At 44.5% G+C, this 27328-nt stretch overlaps 1 protein-coding gene and 1 gene segment (V, D, J or C); both read left to right on the top strand.

The window, feature by feature from the left end:
- Positions 1-1087: 1087 nt before the first annotated feature.
- On the top strand, positions 1088-11308 carry slc2a1c (solute carrier family 2 member 1c; the record flags this gene model as incomplete). The annotated part of the gene is made up of 9 exons (XM_080011977.1): positions 1088-1180; positions 3722-3882; positions 4162-4402; positions 4936-5098; positions 5386-5570; positions 6860-6961; positions 8880-8981; positions 9785-9988; positions 11129-11308. The coding sequence occupies 9 exons, from the start codon at positions 1088-1090 to the stop codon at positions 11306-11308; spliced, it is 1431 nt and encodes a 476-aa protein (XP_079868103.1).
- Positions 11309-18181: 6873 nt separating this feature from the next.
- LOC307239347 (T cell receptor alpha variable 36/delta variable 7-like) lies at positions 18182-18683 on the top strand. The segment is given in 2 exons: positions 18182-18230; positions 18337-18683.
- The last annotated feature ends 8645 nt before the right edge of the window (positions 18684-27328 follow it).

The raw sequence follows: 27328 nt of genomic DNA, 5'->3' as shown, positions 1-27328 counted from the left end.
AAACACTCACAACCTGTGCATAGTATCACATTTTGTATATATTTGTATATCTTATTTATCAGACTATTTCTGTTTTGTATTTTTTGGCCATTTGTATATATTTGACAATTTAATTTTTGTTTAATTTTTAAATTTTTACTTCACTTTTTATTCCATTTTATTTTATTATTATTTTTATTCAATTATTTTCAGACTGTTGACCTTTTTTATTTTTAATGCCTATGGTCTGTCGTAAAATGCACCAAACCTAATAAAACAAATCGCTCGCATATGTATTATGCTGCCGAATAAAACTGATTCTAATGACATTATAAATCCTTCAGCATCATTGTAATGTGTTTAATAACATTGAAGATGTCATAATGCCAAAATAATGGTTTGCCTTTCACAGCAGAGGAGCCAAACTAGAGAATAATAAATGCAGCAATATCCCACAGGAGAAAAACCCATCTCACCCAAAAAACATGGATTCCAAGGAGGTTTGTGCATTTATACACTTTAATGCAAAACATGCAGAACATGCAGAATATGCTTCATGAACACTATAATGATATAATGATAATAACACTTACATTAGTGAGTTCATTAGTAATTAAAATGGTATTTGGGGAACGGTAAGTTGAATTCAGCGTTTCTTGTGCGGCTGCGAAAGCATGATACCTGTGACCCTTGACCTCTGCAGAAGACCCTTGACCATCTACACAGGGACAGAGGTCAAGGGTCAGAGGGCAGGGCTGACTGTAGGTACTTGGGTCTCGTGTCTTCCTTCTTTTGTTCCTTTTTTTGTTGTTAATATTTAATTGTCTTTCAATGTAGTGTTATTATTTCTATGAAAATTATTACCATTATTATTTTTTTATATATTATTATTCGTATTATCATGTTTAATCGTTCATAATCCCTAGGAATCATCATAATTATAATCATCATACTCATAGTCATTATCATTTTGATATTATTCACATTTATTTGATATTATCATTATGATTATGGTGGTAATTATTTGTTTTTTTTATATTATTACTATTATTACTATTATTATTATGATTATTATCATTCCTGCTTCATGTTTTCGTCGTAGAGCAGCATGACGGCCGTGCTCCTCACCTCCATCATGGCTGCCGTGCTCGGCTCGCTGCAGATCGGCTTCCACACGGGGAACGTCAACGCCCCCGCCAAGGTCAGCGTGTGTGTGTGTGTGTGTGTGTGTGAAAACAGTACTCTTCCCTCCTCCATGAAACACTGAACAAACTTAACGATGGCTTGTCACATTCCAGCTCCGGGCCTTGTCTTTCTGCTCATAGATGTGTAGATGTAGTTATAGAAGTAGGGTAGATGTAGTGGTCGATATAGATGTAGGGTAGATGTAGATATAGACGTAGGGTAGATGTAGATATAGACATAGGGTAGATGTAGATATAGAAGTAGGGTAGATGTAGATGTAGATATAGACGTAGGGTAGATGTAGATGTAGATGTAGGGTATATGTAGATATAGACGTAGGGTATATGTAGATATAGAGGTAGGGTAGATGTAGATGTATATATAGAAGTAGGTTTAGATGTAGATGTAGATATAGACGTAGGGCATATGTAGTGGTAGATATAGACGTAGGGTAGATGTAGATGTAGGGTAGATGTAGATATAGACGTAGGGTAGATGTAGATGTAGATATAGACGTAGAGTAGATGTAGATAAACGCCATCCTTTAAAAACACAAGCTGACCGTCCTGAGTTGTTCAGAACGCCACCCCTGGGAGCCCAAATATGTTTTGTCACAAAAGCCGTTGTTGTCCATTGTCAGGACCTTGCAAGTTCATGTTTCACACTAGAAACGTCCAACGCCAGTGCTGTTCTTGAACACCACCCACTACACCACCCACTACATTAATTCAGCTGAGTATTCAGGTCAGGTGACGCAAGGTGGCTCATGTACGTCTACATGTACGTGTAGCATAGATGTAGATGTAGATGTAGACGTAGACGTAGACGTAGTTTGATTTAGAGTAGATGTAGATGTAGAGTAGATCTAGACGTAGCCATAGATGTAGATAGAGATGTAGATGTAGGTGTAGACGTAGCTGTAGATGTAGATGTAGAGTAGATGTACATGTACATGTAGGTGTAGACGTAGATGTAGATGTAGAGTATATGTAGAGTAGATGTAGATCTAGACGTAGATGTAGAGTAGATGTAGTTGTAGATGTAGAGTAGATGTAGATCTAGACGTAGATGTAGAGTAGATGTATATGTAGATGTAGAGTAGATGTAGATCTAGACGTAGATGTAGATGTAGAGTAGATGAAGATGTAGAGGAGATGTAGATGTAGATGTAGAGTAGATGTAGATGTAGGTGTAGGTGTAGACGTATAGAAGCAGATGTAGAAGGAGGTGGTCTGAAGCACCTAAACCAGAACTTTGATGCTTCCCTGGCGAGGAGCGGCCATGTTCTGTGGACAGCAGCTCGTAGTGAGTAGAGGGAAAAAGCTGCAGGAGCGAGTTGTGTCAACGATGCGGGTGGAGCAGGACAGCTTGTTATCACTGTGATGCGGGCGGAGCGTTTGGTCGCCATGGTGATGCGTACGGAGCTGGACGTCTGAGAGGGGGATACGTTGGTGTCTCGATGGTTACGGGGAAGTCTGTGTGAGGGAGAGGGAGGGGCTCCACCTGGTCCAGATTGAGCTTCGGGTGGTGCCCGGACAGCCACGTTCTAGTTCCTTGAAGACATGCAGCGATGGTACGTGTTCCTATGTGTCTGTAAGCTGGACGTGTGTTTTCCGAGACAGAGTTGAGTGTCATCTGCATAGAGGGGGTAGGAGGCCAGGGGAGGAGTTCACACCGCCGAGGGATTAAGTACAAGGAGAACTGCAGAGGAACCAGGATGGAGTCCTGAGGGACGGAGCCCTGAGGGATGGAGCCCTGAGGGATGGAGCCCTGAGGGACGGAGCCCTGAGGGATGGAGCCCTGAGGGATGGAGCTCTGAGGGACGGAGCCCTGAGGGATGGAGCCCTGAGGGACTCCGCGGTTTGGACAGGACCCTCATGAGACCTGGTACGAGTGCTTGGCCAAGTATGATGCAACCCAGGAGTCTGCACATCCTTCAAGTCCAGCTTCAGAGAGAGAGGACAATAGGACTCGGTGAGTCACTGTGTCCAAGGCAGCAGACAAATAAGGACATGTAGCACGACAGGGGATTGCATAGATTGCCTCCATCACAGCAAGGAGAGTCTCTATCACAGCAAGGAGACCCTCTCTCGAGTGGGGAGTCTTGAACCCAGATTGAAGTGGGTGGAGGAGGTCGTTCTGAGAGAGGTAGAGAGAGAACGGGTTTTGGACACAGGTCACAAAAGGGACACAAGTCTGTAGTTCTGGTCTGTAGTTCTGGTCTGTAGTTCTGGTCTACAGCTCCGGTCGGTAGTTCTGCTGTGCAGGTGGGTTGAGGGATGGTTCCTCGGTTAGAGGCTGGACTCTGGCAGACTTCAAGGCAGTGGGAACAGAGTCAGGGGACAGGAAGGAGTCGGTGACTGTAGCGAGGAAGGGCAGGATGGGATGGAGGGGGCGGGTGACTGTCGGTTGGATCCGACAAGCGCCAGTACGTCTTCCCCTGAGAGCGGGTCGGGGGACGTCAGCCCGTGTTTGGCAAAGTGAAACTGTTATTGTTGAGATCGTGACACAGTTCAACTGGATCAACACCAACGGTTCTCCTCCTCGTCTCGCACAGATCATGGAGCAGTTCTTCAACAGCACCTGGAGATCCAGACATGACCAGTGGATGCCAGAGCACAGCCTGACCTTCCTGTGGTCGCTGTCTGTCAGCATCAAGGACTTCGGGGCCCTGCTCGGGTCCCTGGGGGTCAAGTTCCTGGCGGATTCATACGGCAGGTAGAGCCCGGCCGGATATCGGCCAAAAAGAACATAGTGAACTAGTCACCCTAAAGAAAAACTATGGAGTGTTGGACATGGAACCAGGTGGAGAGGCGGTCGCCCGTGGCAACCGACAGACGTGATTAATTTCTAGTCGTTTTCCAGAAATAGCTGACCGCCGATTGCCGCTGCCGCCCAATCAGAATGGAATATTCCACAGAGCCGTGCGACAATCCAGCGTTTCATATTCTAGTCTTTCATGTTCTGTTTGAACTCTGACGTATTTTCCCCGGACAGGAGGAACTCCATCCTCATCGCGAACGCTCTGTCGGTGGTGGGGGCCGCCCTGATGTCGGCCTCCAGGGCCAGCGGCTCCTTCGAGGTCCTGATCGTGGGTCGCCTGGTGTTCGGGCTCTTCTGCGGCCTGGTCATGAGCCTCAACCCGCTCTACATCCAGGAGGTGTCGCCCACCGAGCTCCGGGGGGCGTTTGCTACCCTCAACCAGGTCTCCTTCGCCTCGGGCATCTTCGTCGGAATGGTGAGGACACGCGGGCGTGAGGATCCTACAGGGTTTTTCCGGCGGTCAAGGTGGACTGATTCGCCCGCGATTTGCCCTTTTAAACGAGTCAGGGGTTTGGAGTCACTCCGAGAGCGAGAGACAAGACAAACAGAAAATAATTACTGAGCTACAGCCGTCCAAGGTAAAAGAAAACAAAAACAAGAACAAGGTCAAGGCATTTGGCATTATTTAAGTTAAATATGAATAATTTACACTTTGCATTCCGCCAAAATAAACAAAATACACCGCCTGAATGGAATGAATCTGAAAAATACAATCACACCGGCAAATAGTTGGAGACGAGGCAGCATCGGAAGAACTGTCCTCGAGAAGTAAGGTAGAATTCCACTCCAGGGTTGAGCTTCGACCCAGGGTTCCGACTGGATCCGTGCGAGGCCGCAGCTAAAGCATGGAAACAGGACTTTTGTTTTCCGAACCTGGAGTTTTCCATCTTTGATGAGAGGTTGTGGGCTGTCGCTTGCTGCTCACACGTTGCTCTGTGTGTGGTGGAGGTGGCGGGGCTGGAGACGGCGCTGGGCACCGAGCACCACTGGGCCATGATGCTGTCCCTGTCCCTGGTCCCGGCCCTGCTCCAGTTCCTGGTCCTCCCGCTGTGCCCCGAGAGCCCCCGCTACCTGCTCATCAACCGCGGGAAGGAGGCGGAGGCAGAGGCAGGTGGGTGATCAAACACCAGTTACAAATTAATATCGGAATATTAATTATCGGAATTAAAATCCTAAAATATGAAAATAAATCAACAGCGCTAAGTAAAAAGCATATATTCCGTGCCAACATAAAACATTTATGAACCATGAATAACAGAACACTTTTATATGTGATTATAGACATGACATTCTGATATTCCCACTCTCCTCCACAGATCTGGACATTCAAATCCACTTTCATCTGCTCCGACATTCTAATGGTTATTTTTTCTTTTTTGATATTTTTGACATTCCCAGCGCTGCTGCGGCTGCGGGGGAGTGCGGAGCGGGTGTTTTTGGAGCTGGGGGAGATGAAGGAGGAGGCGGCCCACAGCCCGAGCGGCACCACCCTCCACCAGTTCCTCAGGAAGCGCAGCTACAGGAAGCCCATCTTCATCGTCCTCATCGTCAACCTGGGCAGCCAGCTCTCCGGGTTTAATGCTGTCAGTGGCTGGAAGGGAAAAGATTGAGAAATAAATACAAGACAAAATAAACGGAGAAAGGAATAAGATCGGAAAAAAAATACGGAGAACAAAATTTAAAAAAAAAACATATAAAGAAAACAATAGACTAAAAAATAAATAGGAGAATTACAATTAGAAATTTAAAATAGGGAGAAAATAATAAAAAGAAAAAAGAAATAAGGAAGAAAAAGAAAAAAAGAAAATAGAAAATTCTGTGTTCACAAATAGACAGGGCCGCCTCGTTTTTTGTTTTGTTTCGTTCAATAAGGAAACGGAGTAAAATAAATTACATCCCAAATAAATACACAGTTTTTATTTGATTTATTAGGGGGAACGGATCGCAGCGGAGCGGAGATGGCAGGCGCAAAATTGCCCCCAGGTCCCTCCCTCTCCATGACGCATACCCATCAACGATCTGGAGACGCAGAGGATCGCGTTCTCTGATCGCGTTCACTGATCACTTTCACTGATCGCTTTCACTGATCGCTTTCACTGATCGCTTTCACTGATCGCTTTCACTGATCGCTTTCACTGATCGCTTTCGGCCCGAAGCGAGGCCTCCCCGCATTGAAACGCGCCCTAAACAACAGCATAGCATGTTAATGTCAGCGGCCGGCCCTGCAAATACAAAAGTATGTACATAGTAAAATCACTGCAAATATAAATGGAAAAAGATATATAAACATGACGAATAAGTGTGTTATGAATCACAAATGAAATGCGTGAATCAGCCGTTTGGACGCGTGTTTGGGTGTGTAAAGTTTGTCATTTAGGATAGAAAGATAGGTAGAGGAAAATAAATAAACAATAAAGAAATATACAGTACACCTAATGGTAGTCTTAAATATTAACCTAAACACAAAAGAAAAAATATATAAAAATGACCCCAACATAAACGAGAGAAATTGAAAATATACAACGCGTTAAAAGGCAAAATCTGCAGCTAAGTGGCAGTACAGTAGTATTGGCAGTGGGTGTAACATATAAATACTGTACACAATGAATAAATAAAATAAGGTGAGAAAGGTGCAGGCATTTCCGTCCTTATTTTTTAGAAACAAAGAAAAAGATCCCCTCACAAGTCGCGGCCACTGATGCTGTTTATTCACCGCGTCGTCCGGACCTTGCAGCCTGACGCGCCGCAGTTTCTGGGCCGGTGCGTTCGGATTCCCCCCCCAAAAAACAAACAAACTGATGAAGGGAGCGGAGTTGGGCACGTCCCAGTAAGCAGGTCGACTGAGAAAGACGCTTCCTCCCTCCCTCCCCAGATCATCAACTATTCCACCAAGATGTTCCAGAGCCGCTTCGACGAGGCCAAGTTCCTGACCCTGGGCGTGGGGGCCGTCAACGTGACCTTCACCCTGGTGGCAGTGAGTGACCTAAACAGCAGCGACTTTCAGCGGGAAAAGAACCGGAAACATAAGAGGAAGTGACGAAAGGCGCGACTCTTTGTTTATTTATTTATTTGCGTGGGGGTTTTTTTTTTTTAAAGACTCGGTTACCGACGAGCGACTCGGCGAAACAGGAGTCGTTCGACGCGGCCGACTCGCCTCTCGCTTGATTCCGTCGGCGGAGTTCACGGCCAGAGTGTGGGTCGAAAAATCCGAACAGAAAACAAAGCCGAACAGGAATCGCTCACGAGTCTGGGCCTCACCCCCACGAGGCTCGGCTTCAGCCCCGAGGGCACGGCTTTTCCGGCCTCGCGGCGGGAGCTGCGCCTGGGTCGCTGCGTCGCAAAATACGACAGAGGGGGGAGCGGGGCAGGGGTTTTGGGTCCCCCCCCCGCTTAAAAAAACCCAATTCATTTGGAGGTTTCAAGAGATTTGTCGACTCTGGCGAACATGGTGACATCCGGCGCGAATAGCGATGGGTGACATTAGCGACGTCATTGTTTGACGTGCGCGACTTGTGCGAGAGAAAAATGCTTACGATCATTTGTTTTGAATGTTGAATGTTTTGACAAAGGCCTCCACCTCCAGAGGGGGAGTTTTTTTTTTTAAACTTTGTCCCTGTTTTCCCGGGAACCCCCCCACTTTATTTAAAGAGAAATGTTCTTTCTCTCCACAATGTCAATGCTGACATGGAAGAACCAGATCACATTCGGTGCCGTTTACCTTCCTGTGAATTGACCGTTTGAGGTTGGCGTCCAGGGAGACGGTTGAGGGGCACGGACTTGTAGATGACCTCTGACCCTCTTCATCAGAAACGAGATCAGACTGGTCAGAACGCCGCTTTGGAGCGGGACTGAACCTTCCCTCTTTATTCCGCAGGATAAATAATCTTGAATGTTCTCAGTTTTTTGGGTTTTCTCGTAGCGGGCAGATCAGCCTCGCCGATCACCGCGGAGGAATTTCTTCCACACTTACTCATTTCGTTTTAAGCCCCATTCCGACGAAACGCTCGACGGACGTGACTCCCCGAGCCGTTTCATTTCATTCCGACTTCATTTTGTTTTTTTTCCCGGGGACGCGTTGAGGGGCGGAGCGTCGTTCCTCGATGATGGAGTTGGGCAGAACAATTAAAAGTAAAACAACACGAATGACAAAACGAATAGTGCAAGAACGTCAGTGTTGGTTGAAGACCTCGTTAGAACAATGACATTCTAAAACGCTGAGGTGTGTCGGCATATTTTGGAACTGTCCCGACGGCATCCAGGAATCAATTTTAAAATGGCTTGTGAAGCGCCAGCGCGTCCCGGAGCCTCAGCCGGACGGCGGCTGATCCCAGCTCGTAGCGCCCGGAATGTGACCCTCCATCGGAATGAGCCGACCTCCAGTTGGTTCTTGGCGTTTGTCGGATCGGGTGTGAAGAGGGCCTTAGGCAGGCTGGAGATACACGCAAAGTTGGAATTTTCCGAAAACAGAAATGTTTAATATTAATTACTTGTTGCGATTATTGCAGAGGACCCATGCTTCTCAATGGAGCGTCAACTTGACTTTAATTTGATATACGTGTATACTGTATGTCTGCAAATTTGGGCAATTTTCCTGTTTTTGAGCAGTGATCGCGAATAAATACATGGAAAAAAGTCTTCGATGGGGGAGGGGGGGTGGGGTCTCAGATGGGATTATTGGAAAAATCATGTATGTCTGTTATTTATATTTATTTTTATTTCATCTCACGTGTTATCCAAGGGGATTAATAAAGTGTTATCTAATCTTATGTGGAAACCAGAGCTACCTGTCAAATTTACACTCTAATATCAGAGAAATGTCACCTACACCTGTTCCACCTTTGATTCAGATGTTTGTACATCGTAGTTATCTCTCTCTCTCTCTCTCTCTCTAGTTCTTCCTGATGGAGAGAGCAGGGCGGAGGAAGCTGCTGCTGACTGGCTTCCTCTCCATTGCAGCTTGTAACCTGCTGATGACCATCGTGGATTCACTGCTGGTGACATTATTCTCCTTATAAAACGCACCACTGAAGTGCTGGTACACGCTGTTACAGCACCACCCGGAGGGTGCTACGACTTTCATACAACACGTCTATCAACAAAGATATTCGACAAATAATTGTAATTTCAGATGACCAATTATGAATATAAGGGTATTTACGGTAATCTGAGAAGTGGAATGACTCTATTAGTAAAATGACCAATAGGAGCTAAACGTTGTGTAATAATTTTAACTTCTATCACACAAAATAATTTTGTCATCAACGCAAAATATCTCAATATGTCATTTTTTAGACAAAATTATAACTTGGCTTTGAGGATTAAAAACATAAGTATTGTTTCCTAAACAATCAATGTAAGGATTTACTCGATGATTGAGTTATTACTATCATTCACTATCATTACTTCACAATGCATACATTTTTATATTTAATTTTCATTTTTTATTGTAAATATTGTATGTATGATTTACTAGTATTTTTTACTCTTACTATCATTGCATATTATTACACACATTTATTTTACAATATGACTATACATATATTATATTATACCGGCATATTAGGCCATAATACAGCACATTTCAACAACTTTAAATAGTGGACATTATTGCATACATTTTTATTTGATTTTATTGTTTATATTCTATGGAAATTATGTATTGTAATATTTAATAATATTTTTGTTTCATAAAAAAATAATGTATTGTATTATTTACTAGTATTTATTATTTTATTTGTATTTTTTTTTGTATATTTATATTTTTCCAGTGTTATTCATACTTTCCACCCCCTGCCAGCCCCTGGTCCCGAGCCTGCGCAGCCTGCAGGTCCTGGTGGTCCTGGGCCTGGTCTCGGCCTACGAGCTGGGTCCTGGTCCCATCTCCTGGTTCATCGCTGCAGAGCTGTTCGACCAGCCGGGCCGGCCCGTCGCCATGGCCTTCACCAGTATGCTCAACTGGGGAGGGAAGTTCATCCTGGCCCTCCTCTTCCCTCCACTACTGGTGGGTCTCAGCCACTTAGTCCTGCCTTGTTGTTTGAGTGACAACTGTACCATGATCCAGGGGGAATCCGGCTTAATTATAACCTGGCAAGTCGACCAGACAGTAACTTTGATGAATTTTAATGTATCTGGTTAAATAAAAGCATATACTATAAAATATACACCATATGCAATTATTATGCACTTACTGTATTAGCATTTAGTGATGCAAATATAACTATTTTGAATTGAAGTTGCCCCATATAGAGTGGTGTTACATACAGTTTGTAACACCCCTCTAGATGGCAATGAATTCACGCAGATTGTAATGTGTCCTCAAGCTTATATTTTTAATTATTTTTTGAGGAGGCACATTCCCCTGTGAGTGGGGCACCCGGGGGCCAAATAATGAATCCACTCTATTTGAATAATAATTTATGCACAGTTGCTTTGTATTATTTACGTGGCGACATTTTGGGGCCCCCATCCCCGACCACTTCATGCCTTTAAACCCCCTCCATGACCATGTTGTCGGCTGATATTGTGTCACACTATATTTTGATTATCCCCTTTATTATTCCTATTTTCGCATCAGACATTAATTAAACATCACATGCATTACATTCAAACACAAGCAAAACCCTTTTTAAGGAAAAGTATTTTTACAAACGACTGTTTACAGATTATCGAGAAAAAGTGAAAAAAAAAAATCCAGCAAGATATTTATTTTTTTGGCTGAAAATATAACCCGGCAGTGAATCAGTTTTGTGCCGTGCTTTAAGTGTTGCATCAGTGAATTTCACTACAAAGAAAGCCAATTGCAGAATTCCATTTGACACTGCGAACGGTTATAACAATTTTTCAACATCCAGGTTTGCCCTGATGTTACAACTGTCATGTGCCCGCAGTGAACTTTTTGCTAGGAAAGGTGTGGCGGACCCCGCCACACACAATGGAAACAGCATAAAGAGGAGTGCATGCAGAATGGAAATACATTGAATGTTTTTCTTGTAAAGTATCAGATGTGGAATTATTTTCAATATAATAATCTTACAGATCTTCACTTTGCACCACTGTGCTCATGACAGACTCCAAATTCTCCAGTTATTTCAACTGATTTTGTATTGACTTCTTCGCTCCTTCTTCGTCGCTGTCTGAACAGAAGCTGTGTGGAGCCTTCGTCTACCTCCTCTTCATGGCGGCGGCCCTGTTCGCCTTCGTCTTCACGTGGTTCCGGCTCCCCGAGACCCGGGGCCGAACCTTTGACCACATCGCAGAGGAGTTCAGGGGCCACGAGGGCCTGGCCCTGCACAGCAAGGCCGGCTTCCACACTTTCACCTGACCCAAACAATCAACCAAAATCCATCCCAGAATTTGACCCCGCGGCAAGGGAGGCGATGAAGATCTGACGGATTAAAGGCCTCGGTTTATTCCACCAAGTACATTTTAACATGCAATAAATGTGTCACTGTGAGGATTGGCGGATTTCTATACAGACAATAAGCTTAAAAGATGAATAACAAAATATGAATAAAACAAAACAAATGTAAAAAAATATATATAAAATACTAATAAAATTAAAATAAAAGTAGCCAAATACACAGAAATAGCCCAAAAATACAGAGCAGTATGTAGTAAAACATACCGAATAGACAAAGTGCAATTCTACGCAAAGTATAAATTATTGGTAAAGGTATTTTTATAAATTACAAGTTATTACTATGTACTTTAATTATTACAGAGTGTACACTGTTATAACAGTGTATTGTATTATAACACTGTTAAAATAAAATCTGTTTTAATGTTATTAAATGAATTTAAAATCCAGTTATTACAGTTAAGATACAAACAATATAATAAAAGTTCCATCTGATGTGTGTTATGAATATTTTATTATTTATCCATGAAGTGGGGAAGACTTCACGGATAAATAATAAATAATAAAATGTGTAAACCAATTACATTATTACATTACTGTGGGAAAATATTTACCTTCCAAATTTGATTCATTCAACTAAATAAATGTAATTAATGCTCAACATTTTGAATGTGAGGGAAATATTAATGCAATATAAATAATAAAGTTGTTTGGTTGTCTCAGACACCCAAAATCAACCTTTTTTTAAATTTTTTAGATTACATTTTTCGTCCAGTGGTTCTTGACGCCGTTCATATCGATGACGGTCAATTTCTTAATTTTTTGGCCTATAATGTGTATTTGATTGTAGAAACACTTTTGAAAACCCTGTTATGTTGGAAACACAGTGCACATAAACACAGTTTACTTTTTATTTATTTGGTTTTAAGTGTCATTCAACAACTACAGCAGTAAAAGGGTGCACAGTTCTCATGAAACAGTTTTCACTGTTGGTTGTGACATTTGAACAGTTGGTTGAGCTGAAGATACAGAACAGCGAAAACCCACATGCAGTTAGTTTATCCCGGTTTTTAGGACAAAGGAAAGGGTTTTTTAAGGGTTCAAGAAGAAATGAAAGAATTCGGAAGGTTTCACTTCTCAATTAAATGGAACCTGGAAAAGAAAAAAATATATGAGCTTCATTAAACCAAAATAAAACTGTGATTCTGACTCATTTCATTCAATTCTGAATCTGTTTAATTGTTAAATATTATAATAACATTTTAATAAGAAATTTGTCGTGGTGATAAAAAGCTTGAAATAGGATGCTTGACAAAGACCACAACCTCCACATGACGGACACAATAACCTCCTCTGTATCAAGCCAAAACCTCCTCCAGATCAAGCAAAACTGCTCGGATTTAGCAAAGACCTCCTCTAAATTAAACCCAAACCTCCACTAGGTCGAGCAAAAAGCTCCTCTAGATGGAGGCCAAGCCTTCTCTAGATTTAGCAAAAATCTCCTCAAAAACTGGGCCAAAACCTGCTCAAGATAGAGCCAAAACTTCCTTGAAAACCGTCCAAAGCTTCTACTCAATCAAGCTGAAACCTCCTCTCGATCGGGCCAAAAACTCCTCGAGATGGAGCTAAAACCTCCTCTGGATACAAACAAAAACCTCATTCAGAAGGAGGCAACAACCTCCACATGATGGAGACAAAACCCTTGTTCAGATACAGGCAAGAACCTCCTCCAGACAGGATCTAAATCTCCAGATAGAAGCTGTATATCAGTTTGGGTGGTTTCCTCTGGATGTAGTTTCCTTAAGGCACAGACATTGAAAGTTTAATTTCCGGTATTTTCTGGTATTCTGGTATTGGGCGAGGGAACAGCATTGATAAAAAACCCTCAAGTTCAACCATGATCTCCATGGTGTTCATCATGTCCTTGCATCTGCCCTGGATCCAGGGTGAGCACAGAGTCCTCCATCCTGGAGACACAGGAAGGATTTAAACTGATGGTTCTATTCCCTGAGACCTATTCTAACCTGCCCTCATTCATTGATTTTTACCCAGCTTCTTCAGAGGTTCCGAGAGTCGTCCAAACCCCCTCTGCTCTCATCGGAAGCCCTGGAGAATCCCTGCTCGATGGAATCCGCTGCTCCCACAGCATAGACAACTACGATGTCATTCTCTGGTACAAACACGACGGACGCAGAACTTTACAGCTGCTCGGGTTCCTCAGCTACGACAACTCTCACCCTGAGGAGGACGTGAAGGGGAAGGTCACCTTCACGGGAGATGGGCAACGGTTCTCCAACTTCTCCATCGCAAATGTGACGGTCGGTGACAGCGCTGTTTACTACTGCGCCGCCAGTCAGCACAGTGCAGCAGAAGCCCTTCCCCACGATGCAAAAACAGGAACCCTCCTCAGCAACCTGCTGGGATTTTACAGGGTTGCCAAACAATTTCCTCTGCTGCAAACACCTGCTGCTGCAGGAAGCAGCCGCAGAACTGTGAAGATGAAGATGGTATCTCCCGTCTTTAAAGGGGGTTGACCTTCTCTGAGGACACGTCTCAGGGTTGTGGTGGGAGGAGACACAGCTTTCATATCCGTACAAACGTCCTGAGGAACTTTTCTGCTCAACATCTTTATTATTTAGGAAGATCTGAGAAGAAGATATTCAAAAATACATCTACTCAAAAATCTACAGACCTTCTAACTCCTTGCAGGTTTATCGTTTATTGAGCCAAATCAGCTTCCAGGGATGAAATCATCAGACATTTTGAGGCTTTTCATCACGATTTGTGGCTCCCTGCTTGTCTCGGGTCCTTCTGCTGCTGCCAGTGATGTCTCCCAAACCTCTGTTTTATGGATGAAACAGAATGACCACGCTATGATGAACTGCAGTCACACCAAAGGCAGTTTTTACAACCAAATGTACTGGTACCAGCAGCTTCCAGGAGAGGGAATCCGCCTCATAGTTTTTACTCGGCCCACCAGCAACCCCACCTTTGAGCCTGGATTCAGGGAGGATAAGTTCTCAGCCTCCAAACCCGACACCGACAGGGGGAGTTTGACGGTGAAGAACCTGGTTCCAGGAGATGGAGGGGTGTATTTTTGTGCTGTCAGTGAGCACAGTGATGCAAAGATCCTCCAGAGCTCAACAAAAACCCAGAGAAGCAGAGAAGAGTCAGGGATCAGGTTGTGTTGCATGCAGTACCCTGCCCTGAAGAGGAGGGGGAGCTCCACTAACGCACATAGATTTGTGTTGGATTCCACTCCTCCTCTCCCATCAATTTATTTTTATTTGACTGGAGGAGACAACATTTCCAGTTGTCTTCCTTCCTCTGATGAGACTCAAACACAGAAAACAGAGAAAACTCAGACATCCCATCGAAAACCTAAACCAAATCCTCATGTTTCTCTTGACAGTTCTCACTCTGTTCTACTGTCGTAAACAATTAAAAACAATAAACTAATTGAATATCATACATTTGCCATAATTCAGTTGCTCTCTGCATGACACAATTTAGTCATATGCATTATAGGCACTGATTCCACTTATTACTAATATATTTTAGTAAATTCTATATTATTCTACTCTGTATATGGTAGATTTATTGTATTGTTAAATGGTATTTTAATATTTACTGTGTTCTGTACTTTCTGCACTGGTATTAGCATTTATAAAAGTAAAAATACTTATTAGCTCATAAACGTATTTGTTTTTTCTCTCAGTTAATGTTTTGTCTTATATAGTCTGGTTGTTTTTATATTGTAATTTATGGGGGGTTTTTTTTAGACTGTTAAGCATTTATTTTCTATGCTCCGTGTCTGTTTGCACTACAATGCACCAACTATTACCATAAGAAATTCCTTGAAAATGTACTTGGACCATTGAACAGATTCTGATTGTGATTCAGAAATCGCTCCAGCACTTTATTTTGTTGTCTCAGATGGTGAAAGGTGAAGTGATCTTTGTGTTTTGATGCAGTTCCTTTCAGCTGGTGTTTCATTCCGACGGAGCCTTAAGGTGGAGCAGAGGCTCAGGTCCCAGGGTTTGATGGAGAAAGAAAAGGAGGTTCTCTGTCTCTGGTCTTCACAAAGTCCCAGCTCTTACACAGCCTTGTTTATTACTGTTCTGCAAAGGGACACACAGAGAAGAGCCCTCACCCCAAACCACCACAAGAACCTCCCCCAGACAGAGGCAAGAACCTCCTCTAAACCTCCAGATTGAGGCAGTATCGGGGCAGGTGTTTTTTTCTCAAGGGACAGACATTGAAAGTTTAAATTCCGGTATTTTCTGTTATTCTGGTATTGGGCGAGGGAACAGCATTGATAGAAAACCCTCAAGTTCAACCATGATCTCCATGGTGTTCATCATGTCCTTGCATCTGCCCTGGATCCAGGGTGAGCACAGAGTCCTCCATCCTGGAGACACAGGAAGGATTTAAACTGATGGTTCTATTCCCTGAGACCTATTCTAACCTGCCCTCATTCATTGATTTTTACCCAGCTTCTTCAGAGGTTCCGAGAGTCGTCCAAACCCCCTCTGCTCTCATCGGAAGCCCTGGAGAATCCCTGCTCGATGGAATCCGCTGCTCCCACAGCATAGACAACTACGATGCCATTCTCTGGTACAAACACGACGGACGCAGAACTTTAAAGCTGCTCGGGTTCCTCAGCTACGACAACTCTCACCCTGAGGAGGAAGTGAAGGGGAAGGTCACCTTCACGGGAGATGGGCGACGGTTCTCCAACTTCTCGATGGCAAATGTGACGGTCGGTGACAGCGCTGTTTACTACTGCGCCGCCAGTCAGCACAGTGCAGCAGAAGCCCTTCCCCACGATGCAAAAACCCGAACCCTCCTCAGCAACCTGCTGGGATTTTACAGGGTTGCCAAATAATTTCCTCTGCAGCAAACACCTGCTGCTGCAGGAAGCAGCCGCAGAACTGTGAAGATGAAGATGGTATCTCCCGTATTTAAAGGGGGTTGACCTTCTCTGAGGACACGTCTCAGGGTTGTGGTGGGAGGAGACACAGGTTTCGTATCTGAGAAGAAAATCTTCAAAAATATATCGCCTTAAACCTCCACAGATCTTCTAACTCCTTGCAGGTTTATTGTTCATTGAAGCAAATCAGCTTCCAGGGATGAAATTATCAGACATTTTCAGGCTTTTCATCACGATTTGTGGTTCCCTGCTTGGCGCTGCAGGTAGATTATCCCATTGAACCTTCCTTCCTACGTCTTTATTCATAATTTAATTAAAAACCTTCTGCTTCACATGAGGAATTTAATTGTATTGTCTCAGGTCCTTCTGCTGCTGCTGCCAGTGATGTCTCCCAAACCTCTGTTTTATTGGTGAAACAGAGCGACAGCGCTACGATGAACTGCAGTCACACCAAAGGCAGTTCATACTACCAAATGTACTGGTACCAGCAGCTTCCAGGAGAAGGAATCCGCCTCATAGTTTTGACTGTGTCCACCAGCAACCCCACCTTTGAGCCTGGATTCAGTGAGAATAAGTTCTCAGCCTCCAAACCCGACACCGACAGGGGGAGTTTGACGGTGAAGAACCTGGTTCCAGGAGATGGAGGGGTGTATTTCTGTGCTGTGAGTGAGCACAGTGATGCAAAGATCCTCCAGAGCTCAACAAAAACCCAGAGAAGCAGAGAAGAGTCAGGGATCAGGTTGTGTTGCATGCAGTACCCTGCCCTGGACAGGAGGGGGAGCTCCACTAACGCACATAGATTTGTGTTGGATTCCACTCCTCCTCTCCCATCAATTTATTTTTATTTGACTGGAGGAGACAACATTTCCAGTTGTCTTCCTTCCTCTGATGAGACTCAATAACAGAAAACAGAGAAAACTCAGACATCCCATCGAAAACCTAAACCAAATCCTCATGTTTCTCTTGACAGTTCTCACTCTGTTCTACTGTCGTAAACAATTAAAAACAATAAACTAATTGAATATCATACATTTGCCATAATTCAGTTGCTCTTTGCATGACACAATTTATTTATACACATTATAGGCACCGATTCCACATATTACTAATAGATTTTAGTAAATTCTATATAATTCTACTATGTACAGTATATGGTATATTAATTGTATTGTTAAATAGTATATTTAATATTTTCAGTGATCTGTACCTTCTGCACTGGTATTAGCATTTTATGAAGTTAAAAATACTTATTACCTCATAACATTATTTATTTTTCCTCTCAGATAATGTTTTGTCTTATATAGTCTGGTTGTTTTTATATTGTAATTTTTCTTTTTTTTTTTAGACTGTTAAGCATTTATTTTCTATGCTCCGTGTCTGTTTGCACTACAATGCAGCAACTATTACCATAAGAAATTCCTTGAAAATGTACTTGGACCATTGAACAGATTCTGATTGTGATTCAGAAATCCCTCCAGCACTTTATTTTGTTGTCTCGGATGGTGAAAGGTGAAGTGATCTTTGTGTTTTGATGCAGTTCCTTTCAGCTGGTGCTTCATTCCGATGGAGCCTTAAGGTGGAGCAGAGGCTCAGGTCCCAGGGTTTGATGGAGAAAGAAAAGGAGGTTCTCTGTCTCTGGTCTTCACAAAGTCCCAGCTCTTACACAGCCTTGTTTATTACTGTTCTGCAAAGGGACACACAGAGAAGAGCCCTCACCCCAAACCACCACAAGAACCTCCCCCAGACAGAGGCAAGAACCTCCTCTAAACCTCCAGATTGAGGCAGTATCGGGGCAGGTGGTTTTTTCTCAAGGGACAGACAATGAAAGTTTAAATTCCGGTATTTTCTGGTATTCTGGTATTGGGCGAGGGAACAGTATTGATAGAAAACCCTGAAGTTCAACCATGATCTCCATGGTGTTCATCATGTCCTTGCATCTGCCCTGGATCCAGGGTGAGCACAGAGTCCTCCATCCTGGAGAGACAGGAAGGATTTAAACTGATGGTTCTATTCCCTGAGACCTATTCTAACCTGCCCTCATTCATTGATTTTTACCCAGCTTCTTCAGAGGCTCCGAGAGTCGTCCAAACCCCCTCTGCTCTCATCGGAAGCCCTGGAGAATCCCTGCTCGATGGAATCCGCTGCTCCCACAGCATAAACAACTACTATGTCATTCTCTGGTACAAACACGACGGACGCAGAACTTTAAAGCTGCTCGGGTTCCTCAGCTACGACAACTCTAACCCTGAGGAGGACGTGAAGGGGAAGGTCACCTTCACGGGAGATGGGCGACGGTTCTCCAACTTCTCCATCGCAAATGTGACGGTCGGTGACAGCGCTGTTTACTACTGCGCCGCCAGTCAGCACAGTGCAGCAGAAGCCCTTCCCCACGATGCAAAAACCTGAACCCTCCTCAGCAACCTGCTGGGATTTTACAGGGTTGCCAAATAATTTCCTCTGCAGCAAACACCTGCTGCTGCAGGAAGCAGCCGCAGAACTGTGAAGATGAAGATGGTATCTCCCGTATTTAAAGGGGGTTGACCTTCTCTGAGGACACGTCTCAGGGTTGTGGTGGGAGGAGACACAGGTTTCATATCTGTACAATTCAACGTCCTGAGGAACTTCTCTGCTCAACATCTTTATTATTTAGGAAGATCTATGAAGATCTTCAAAAATACATTTCCTCAAAAATCCACAGATCTTCTAACTCCTTGCAGGTTTATCGTTTATTGAGCCAAATCTGCTTCCAGGGATGAAATCATCAGACATTTTCAGGCTTTTCATCACGATTTGTGGCTCCCCGCTTGTCTCGGGTCTTTCTGCTGTTGCTGCCAGTGATGTCTCCCAAACCTCGGTTTTATGGGTGAAACAGAGCGACCACGCTACGATGAACTGCAGTCACACCAAAGACATTTCATACAACCAAATGTACTGGTACCAGCAGCTTCCAGGAGAGGGAATCCGCCTCATAGTTTTTACTCGGCCCACCAGCAACCCCACCTTTGAGCCTGGATTCAGTGAGGATAAGTTCTCAGCCTCCAAACCCGACGCCAACAGAGGGAGTTTGACGGTGAAGAACCTGGTTCCAGGAGATGGAGGGGTGTATTTTTGTGCTGTGAGTAAACACAGTGATGAAAAGATCCTCCAGAGCTCAACAAAAACCCAGAGAAGCAGAGAAGAGCCAGGGATCAGGTTGTGTTGCATGCAGTACCCTGCCCTGGACAGGAGGGGGAGCTCCACTAACGCACATAGATTTGTGTTGGATTCCACTCCTCCTCTCCCATCAATTACACAATTCTTTATTTTTATTTGACTGGAGGAGACAACATTTCAAGATGTCTTCCTTCCTCTGATGAGACTCTGAGCAAAGAAGCAGAACACGTACACAAACACAGAAAACACACACAGACAGACAGACAGACAGACAGACGGACAGACGGACGGACGGACGGACGGACGGACGGACGGACGGACGGACAGACGGACAGAGTGCCGATAGTGCCGCAGTTCCTTGCGGTCGCCTGCGCCGATGCTCCGGTCGACTTCGCACATCTTATTATTGTTTCCCGTTATTTATCATGATGTCCGCCAAAAAAGCTTCGGCAGTTATCTCTTACGGCCGTGCACTTGTGGATATAAAAACTTCCCTGAAAGAACAACTTTGGGACTTTTTACTGGAGCGGCTGGAGCGAACTGGAGTGGCTGGAGACAGCTGACCATCTCATGCCGTCCATTCTACCTCCCCCGGGGATTCAGCACGGTCATCATCACGGCCGTTTATATTCCACCGCAAGCGGACACCGACGCAGCACTGTCTGACCTGTACGATGTGTTGTGCGGACTCCGGAACAAACGTCCCGACGCGGCTGTGGTGGTGGCTGGGGACTTTAACAGGACGAACCTTAAAACAGTTCTGCCTTTTTTCCACCAACACATCACGTGTGCCACCAGGGGAGATAGAACTTTGGACCACTGCCACACACCATACAAGAACGGATACAAGACCGTCTCGCTTCCTGCTTTCGGGAAATCAGATCACGCCGTGATTTCGCTGGTTCCCCTTTACAGGCCTCTGATCGTGCCAGAATTGGTGGTGACGAGGGAAGTGAATCGGTGGACGGACCAATCAGAGGCCGCGCTTCAGGACGCTCTGACTGACGTCGACTGGGACATGTTGCAATCAAATTGAAGTGACGTCAGCGAGTTTACAGAAGTGGCGGTGAGCTTCGTGGCCACATTAGCAGACAGCATCGTTCCCATGGTGAAAGTTCGGATATTTCCGAACCAGAAGCCGTGGGTCGATGAACCCATCCTTGGCGCTCTGAATGCTCGCATGGCCGCTCACAACTATGGTCTTGTATCCGGAAATATGGACAACTACAAAGCGGCGTCATACAATCTGCGGCGGGTGGTGAACGACGCTAAACGGACGTACAGAGAGACTGTGGAGCTACAGATGGAGCAACGGGACACCAGACGCTTGTGGCAGGGGCTGCGGAATATAACAAACTACAAGAGCAGCCCCTCCCCAGCCACGAGTGCAGACGCCTCCCTCGCCAACGAACTGAACTCCTTTTATGCGCGGTTTGAGGCTGGCAACAGCACCACTAGCTCGCCGGCTAATTGGAGTTACCCCCCTGGGGATGAGCGTGCACTCTGTGTCTGAGCATGACGTCAGGAGGGCTCTGATGCATGTGAACCCCAGGAAAGCTGCGGGCCCAGATGGCATATCTGGACTAGTACTGAAGACCTGTTCTAACCAGCTAGCTCCTGTGCTCACCACGATATTCAATGTCTCCCTGACCGAGTCGGTGGTCCCCTCCTGCTTCAAGAGGTCCACTGTCGTTCCTGTGCCGAACATCGCCTCTCCTGCCTGCCTGAATGACTACCGTCCGGTGGCCCTCACCTCGTTGGTCATGAAGTGCTTCAAGAGGCTGATTAAGGATTACATCTGAGCCTCCCTTCGCCACACCTTTGACCCGTTGTAGTTTGCGTACCAGCAGAACAGATCCACGGATGATGCGGTTTCCCAGGTACTGCACACCACGCTCAAGCACCTGGATGGCCAGAAGGGGGCCTATGTGAGATTGCTGTTCATCAATTATAGTTCAGCTTTCAATACCATAGTCCCCAACAGACTGGCTGTCAAGCTGGGGGAGCTCAGACTGAATACTCCACTGTGTGCCTGGATCCTGGACTTCCTCTCAGCTTGGCCCCAGGTGCTTAGGGTGGGGAGGCACATGTCCAGCTCCCTCACCCTGAACACAGGATCCCCCCAAGGGGTGCCTCCCGAGCCCCCTACTGTACTCCCTGTACACACATGACTGTGTGGCCAGGTCCAGCTCCAACACCATCAAGTTTAGTGAGGACACAGTCGTGGTGGCCTGATCAACGACAATGATGAGAAGACCGACCATGAGGAGGTGACTGATCTGTCACTCTAGTGCCAGGACAACAGCTTCCACCTCAAAGTCAGCAAAACTAAGGAGCTGATTGCAGGAGGGGATTACAACCGAGGACGCACGTGGTTGGTGATTAATGGGACTTCTGTTGACAGGGTGAGCAGCTTCAAATACCTGGGAGTCCACATCACAGAGGACTTAACATGGACTGTACTCACAAACACTCTGGTGAGAAAGGCAAGGCAGCGTCTTTTCCACCTCAGGCAGCTGAGGAAAATCAGAATCTCGGTGAGGATCCTCAAGTCCTTCTACTGTGGAGAAGTGAAGAGCATGCTGACAGGCGTCAGGTTTGGGAACTGTAGTGCTCAGGACAGGCGGGCCCTGCAGAAGGTGGTGCATTCAGCTGAACGTACCACAGGAACAACCCTAACCCTCCCTGCAGGACTTCAACACCAGGTGGTGTAGTAGCAGTTGCCCGTGGGATCATGAAGGATCCTCACCACCCCAACAACGGACTGTTCCAGCTGCTGCGGTCGAGAAAGAACCTCCGCAGTAACAGAGCGAGAACAGAGAGACTGAGACGGAGTTTCTTCATCAAGCCATAAGAACTGTTAACGCTGACCTTACCAGGTGTCCTCACTGAGACACACACATAGGCTCCACTACCTCACTGTACTGTATGTAGCATACTGTACTGCATACTGTACTGCATACTGTGTCACTGTTTTGGGTTGTTTGGTGTTACCGTATTGCTGCGCCGTACTGTTGTTTACTGTGCTGTATATCTCACACACTCTGAGCGAAAAATGCATACGATCAACTATTTGAAATGAGGACAAAGGCCTCTACCTCCAGAGGGGGGTTTTAAAACATTTGTCTCTGTTTCCCTAGGAACCCCCCAGAGTTTATGTAAAGAGAAATGTTTTTGCTCCCTACAATGTCAATTCTAACATGAAAGAATCAGATCACATTCAGCCCTGTTTACCTTCTATGGAGATGAAGAAACTCAACAGAGGAGCCTAGAGGTGCATTGTCGTGCAATCCGCGTCTGCCAGGTCAAGTTTGCAAGTACCTGTGAATTTCACTGTCTGAGGGTAGCACACAAGGAAACATTTGTAGCCGTAGTCGGCAGGAATTCTGCTTGCCTCTGTTGGACCTCTTCATGCCCAGGATGTGTGCACAACGGCAGGCAGGAACCGACCGTGAAGACATCCGAGAAGGAGTCGTCTGGACATGACTGACAGATCTAGCAGAGAGCAACACGAGATCTTGGAAAAATGAAGGTGAGGACTAACTGAGATATTGTACCGATTAGAGAAGATTGAAGGAAAAGCTATTGTGTAAGAAGTAGCTCTGAGTAAAACTTCTTTGTTAACTCAGAAATCCCCCCGTATTGTTGTATACTGTGCTGTATATCTCACACACACGACCTCACTTTATTCACATGCAACTTTAATGCACATATCTGTATATACATAAATAGCCTATCCCATACACATAACTCTATCCCATATACATAACTCTAATCCCTTTATTTTATTTTATTCTATAGTATTCGACTTACTGCATTATGTTTTAGGAATCAGTTTGTGAGTCAAGTAGAAATTTTTAGGTAGCTACTGTGTTCAGTCTAGAATATATTGTGTGGAATCACCAGGTGCGTTGCATTGACATTTCACTGCATGTATGTATGAAAGTATGTATATGTATGAAAGTATGTACATGTATGTGACGAATAAACCTCTTGAATCTTGAATCTTGAATCTTGAATCTTGACATCCTATTGAAAACCTAAACCAAATTCTCATGTTTCTCTTGACAGTTCTCACTCTGTTCTACTGTAGTAAACAATTAAAAACAATAAACAAATTGAATATCATACATTTGCCATAATTCAGTTGCTCTTTGCATGACACAATTTATTTATACACATTATAGGCAGTGATTCCACTTATTACTAATATATTTTAGTAAATTCTATATTATTCTACTATGTATATGGTATATTTATTGTATTGTTAAATGGTATTTTAATATTTACTTTGTTCTGTACTTTCTGCACTGGTATTAGCATTTATTAAAGTTAAAAATACTTATTATCTCATAAACTTATTTGTTTTTTCTCTCAGTTAATGTTTTGTCTTATATAGTCTGGTTGTTTTTATATTATAATTTATGTTTTGTTTTTTTTAGACTGTTAAGCATTTATTTTCTATGCTCCGTGTCTGTTTGCACTACAATGCACCAACTATTACTACAAAAAATTCCTTGAAAAATGTACTTGGACCATTGAACAGATTCTGCTTGTGATTCAGAAATCCCTCCAGCACTTTATTTTGTTGTCTCGGATGGTGAAAGGTGAAGCGATCTTTGTGTTTGATGCAGTTCCTTTCAGCTGGTGCTTTATTCCTACGGAGCCTTAAGGTGGAGCAGAGGCTCGGGTCCCAGGGTTTGATGGAGAAAGAAAAGGAGGTTCTCTGTCTCTGGTCTTCACAAAGTCCCAGCTCTCACACAGCCTTGTTTATTACTGTTCTGCAAAGGGACACACAGAGAAGAGCCCTCACCCCAAACCACCACAAGAACCTCCCCCAGACAGAGGCAAGAACCTCCTCTAAACCTCCAGATCGAGGCAGTATCGGGGCGGGTGGTTTTTTTCTCGACTCAAAAATCCACAGATCTTCTAACTCCTTGCAGGTTATTGTTCATTGAGCCAAATCTGCTTCCAGGGATGAAATCATCAGACATTTTCAGGCTTTTCATCACGATTTGTGGCTCCCTGCTTGTCTCGGGTCCTTCTGCTGCTGCTGCCAGTGATGTCTCCCAAACCTCTGTTTTATGGGTGAAACAGAGCGACCACGCTACGATGAACTGCAGTCACACCAAAGGCATTTCATACTTCCTTATGTACTGGTACCAGCAGCTTCCAGGAGAGGGAATCCGCCTCATAGTTCTGACTCGCCACACCAGCAACCCCATCTTTGAGCCTGGATTCAGTGAGGATAAGTTCTCAGCCTCCAAACCCAACGCCGAAAGGGGGAGTTTGACGGTGAAGAACCTGGTTCCAGGAGATGGAGGGGTGTATTTTTGTGCTGTCAGTGAGCACAGTGATGCAAAGATCCTCCAGAGCTCAACAAAAACCCAGAGAAGCAGAGAAGAGTCAGGGATCAGGTTGTGTTGCATGCAGTACCCTGCCCTGAAGAGGAGGGGGAGCTCCACTAACGCACATAGATTTGTGTTGGATTCCACTCCTCCTCTCCCATCAATTTATTTTTATTTGACTGGAGGAGACGACATTTCAAGTTGTCTTCCTTCCTCTGATGAGACTCAAACACAGAAAACAGAGAAAACACAGACGTCACATTGAAAACCTAAACCAAATCCTCATGTTTCTCTTGACAGTTCTCACTCTGTTCTACCGTAGTAAACAATTAAAAACAATGAACTAATTTAATATCATACATTTGCCATAATTCATTTGCTGTTTGCATGACACAATTTATTCATACGCATTATAGGCATCGATTTAACTTATTACTAATAGATTTTAGTAAATTCTATATTATTTTACTATGTATATGGTATATTTATTGTATTGTTAAATGGTATTTTAATATTTACTGTGTTCTGTACTTTCTGCACTGGTATTAGCATTTATTAAAGTTAAAAATACTTATTAGCTCATAAACGTATTTGTTTTTCCTTTCAGTTAATGTTTTGTCTTATATAGTCTGGTTGTTTTTATATTGTAATTTATGTTGGTTTTTTTTTAGACTGTTAAGCATTTATTTTCTATGCTCCGTGTCTGTTTGCACTACAATGCACCAACTATTACTACAAAAAATTCCTTGCAAATGTACTTGGACCATTGCACAGATTCTGATTGTGATTCAGAAATCCCTCCACAACTTTATTTTGTTGTCTCGGATGGTGAAAGGTGAAGTGATCTTTGTGTTTTGATGCAGTTCCTTTCAGCTGGTGCTTCATTCCTACGGAGCCTTAAGGTGGAGCAGAGGCTCGGGTCCCAGGGTTTGATGGAGAAAGAAAAGGAGGTTCTCTGACTCTGGTCTTCACAAAGTCCCAGCTCTCACACAGCCTTGTTTATTACTGTTCTGCAAAGGGACACACAGAGAAGAGCCCTCACCCCAAACCACCACAAGAACCTCCCCCAGACAGAGGCAAGAACCTCCTCTAAACCTCTAGATTGAGGCAGTATCGGGGCAGGTGTTTTTTTCTCAAGGGACAGACAATGAAAGTTTAAATTCCGGTATTTTCTGGTATTCTGGTATTGGGCGAGGGAACAGTATTGATAGAAAACCCTGAAGTTCAACCATGATCTCCATGGTGTTCATCATGTCCTTGCATCTGCCCTGGATCCAGGGTGAGCACAGAGTCCTCCATCCTGGAGACACAGGAAGGATTTAAACTGATGGTTCTATTCCCTGAGACCTATTCTAACCTGCCCTCATTCATTGATTTTTACCCAGCTTCTTCAGAGGTTCCTAGAGTCGTCCAAACCCCCTCTGCTCTCATCGGAAGCCCTGGAGAATCCCTGCTCGATGGAATCCGCTGCTCCCACAGCATAGACGACTACGATCGCATTCTCTGGTACAAACACGATGGAAGCAGAACTTTAAAGCTGCTCGGGTTCCTCAGCTACGACAACTCTAACCCTGAGGAGGACGTGAAGGGGAAGGTCACCTTCACGGGAGATGGGCGACGGTTCTCCAACTTCTCCATCGCAAATGTGACGGTCGGTGACAGCGCTGTTTACTTCTGCGCCGCCAGTCAGCACAGTGCAGCAGAAGCCCTTCCCCACGATGCAAAAACAGGAACCCTCCTCAGCAACCTGCTGGGATTTTACAGGGTTGCCAAATAATTTCCAATGCAGCAAACACCTGCTGCTGCAGGAAGCAGCCGCAGAACTGTGAAGATGAAGATGGTATCTCCCGTCTTTAAAGGGGGTTGACCTTCTCTGAGGACACGTCTCAGGGTTGTGGTGGGAGGAGACACAGGTTTCATATCTGTACAATTCAACGTCCTGAGGAACTTCTCTGCTCAACATCTTTATTATTTAGGAAGATCTGAGAAGATCTTCAAAAATACATTTCCTCAAAAATCCACAGATCTTCTAACTCCTTGCAGGTTTATCGTTCATTGAGCCAAATCAGCTTCCAGGGATGAAATTATCAGACATTTTCAGGCTTTTCATCACAATTTGTGGTTCCCTGCTTGGCGCTGCAGGTAGATTATCCCATTGAACCTTCCTTCCTACGTCTTTATTTATAATTTAATTGAAAACCTTCTGATTCACATGACGAATTTAATTGTATTGTCTCAGGTCCTTCTGGTGCTGCAAGCGATGTCTCCCAAGCCTCTGTTTTATGGGTGAAACAGAGCGACCACGCTACGATGAACTGCAGTCACACCAAAGGCAGTTCATACTTCCTTATGTACTGGTACCAGCAGCTTCCAGGAGAGGGAATCCGCCTCATAGTTTTGACTCAGCCCGCTGGCAACCCCACCTTTGAGCCTGGATTCAGTGAGGATAAGTTCTCAGCCTCCAAACCTGACGCAGACAGGGGGAGTTTGACGGTGAAGAACCTGGTTCCAGGAGATGGAGGGGTGTATTTTTGTGCTGTGAGTCAACAC

This window comes from Zeus faber, assembly GCF_960531495.2.
Source record: "Zeus faber genome assembly, chromosome: 13".
Classification (NCBI taxonomy): Eukaryota; Metazoa; Chordata; class Actinopteri; order Zeiformes; family Zeidae; genus Zeus; species Zeus faber.
Note: the sequence above shows the minus strand (reverse complement) of the source record. Positions and strands in the feature narration are given on the sequence as shown.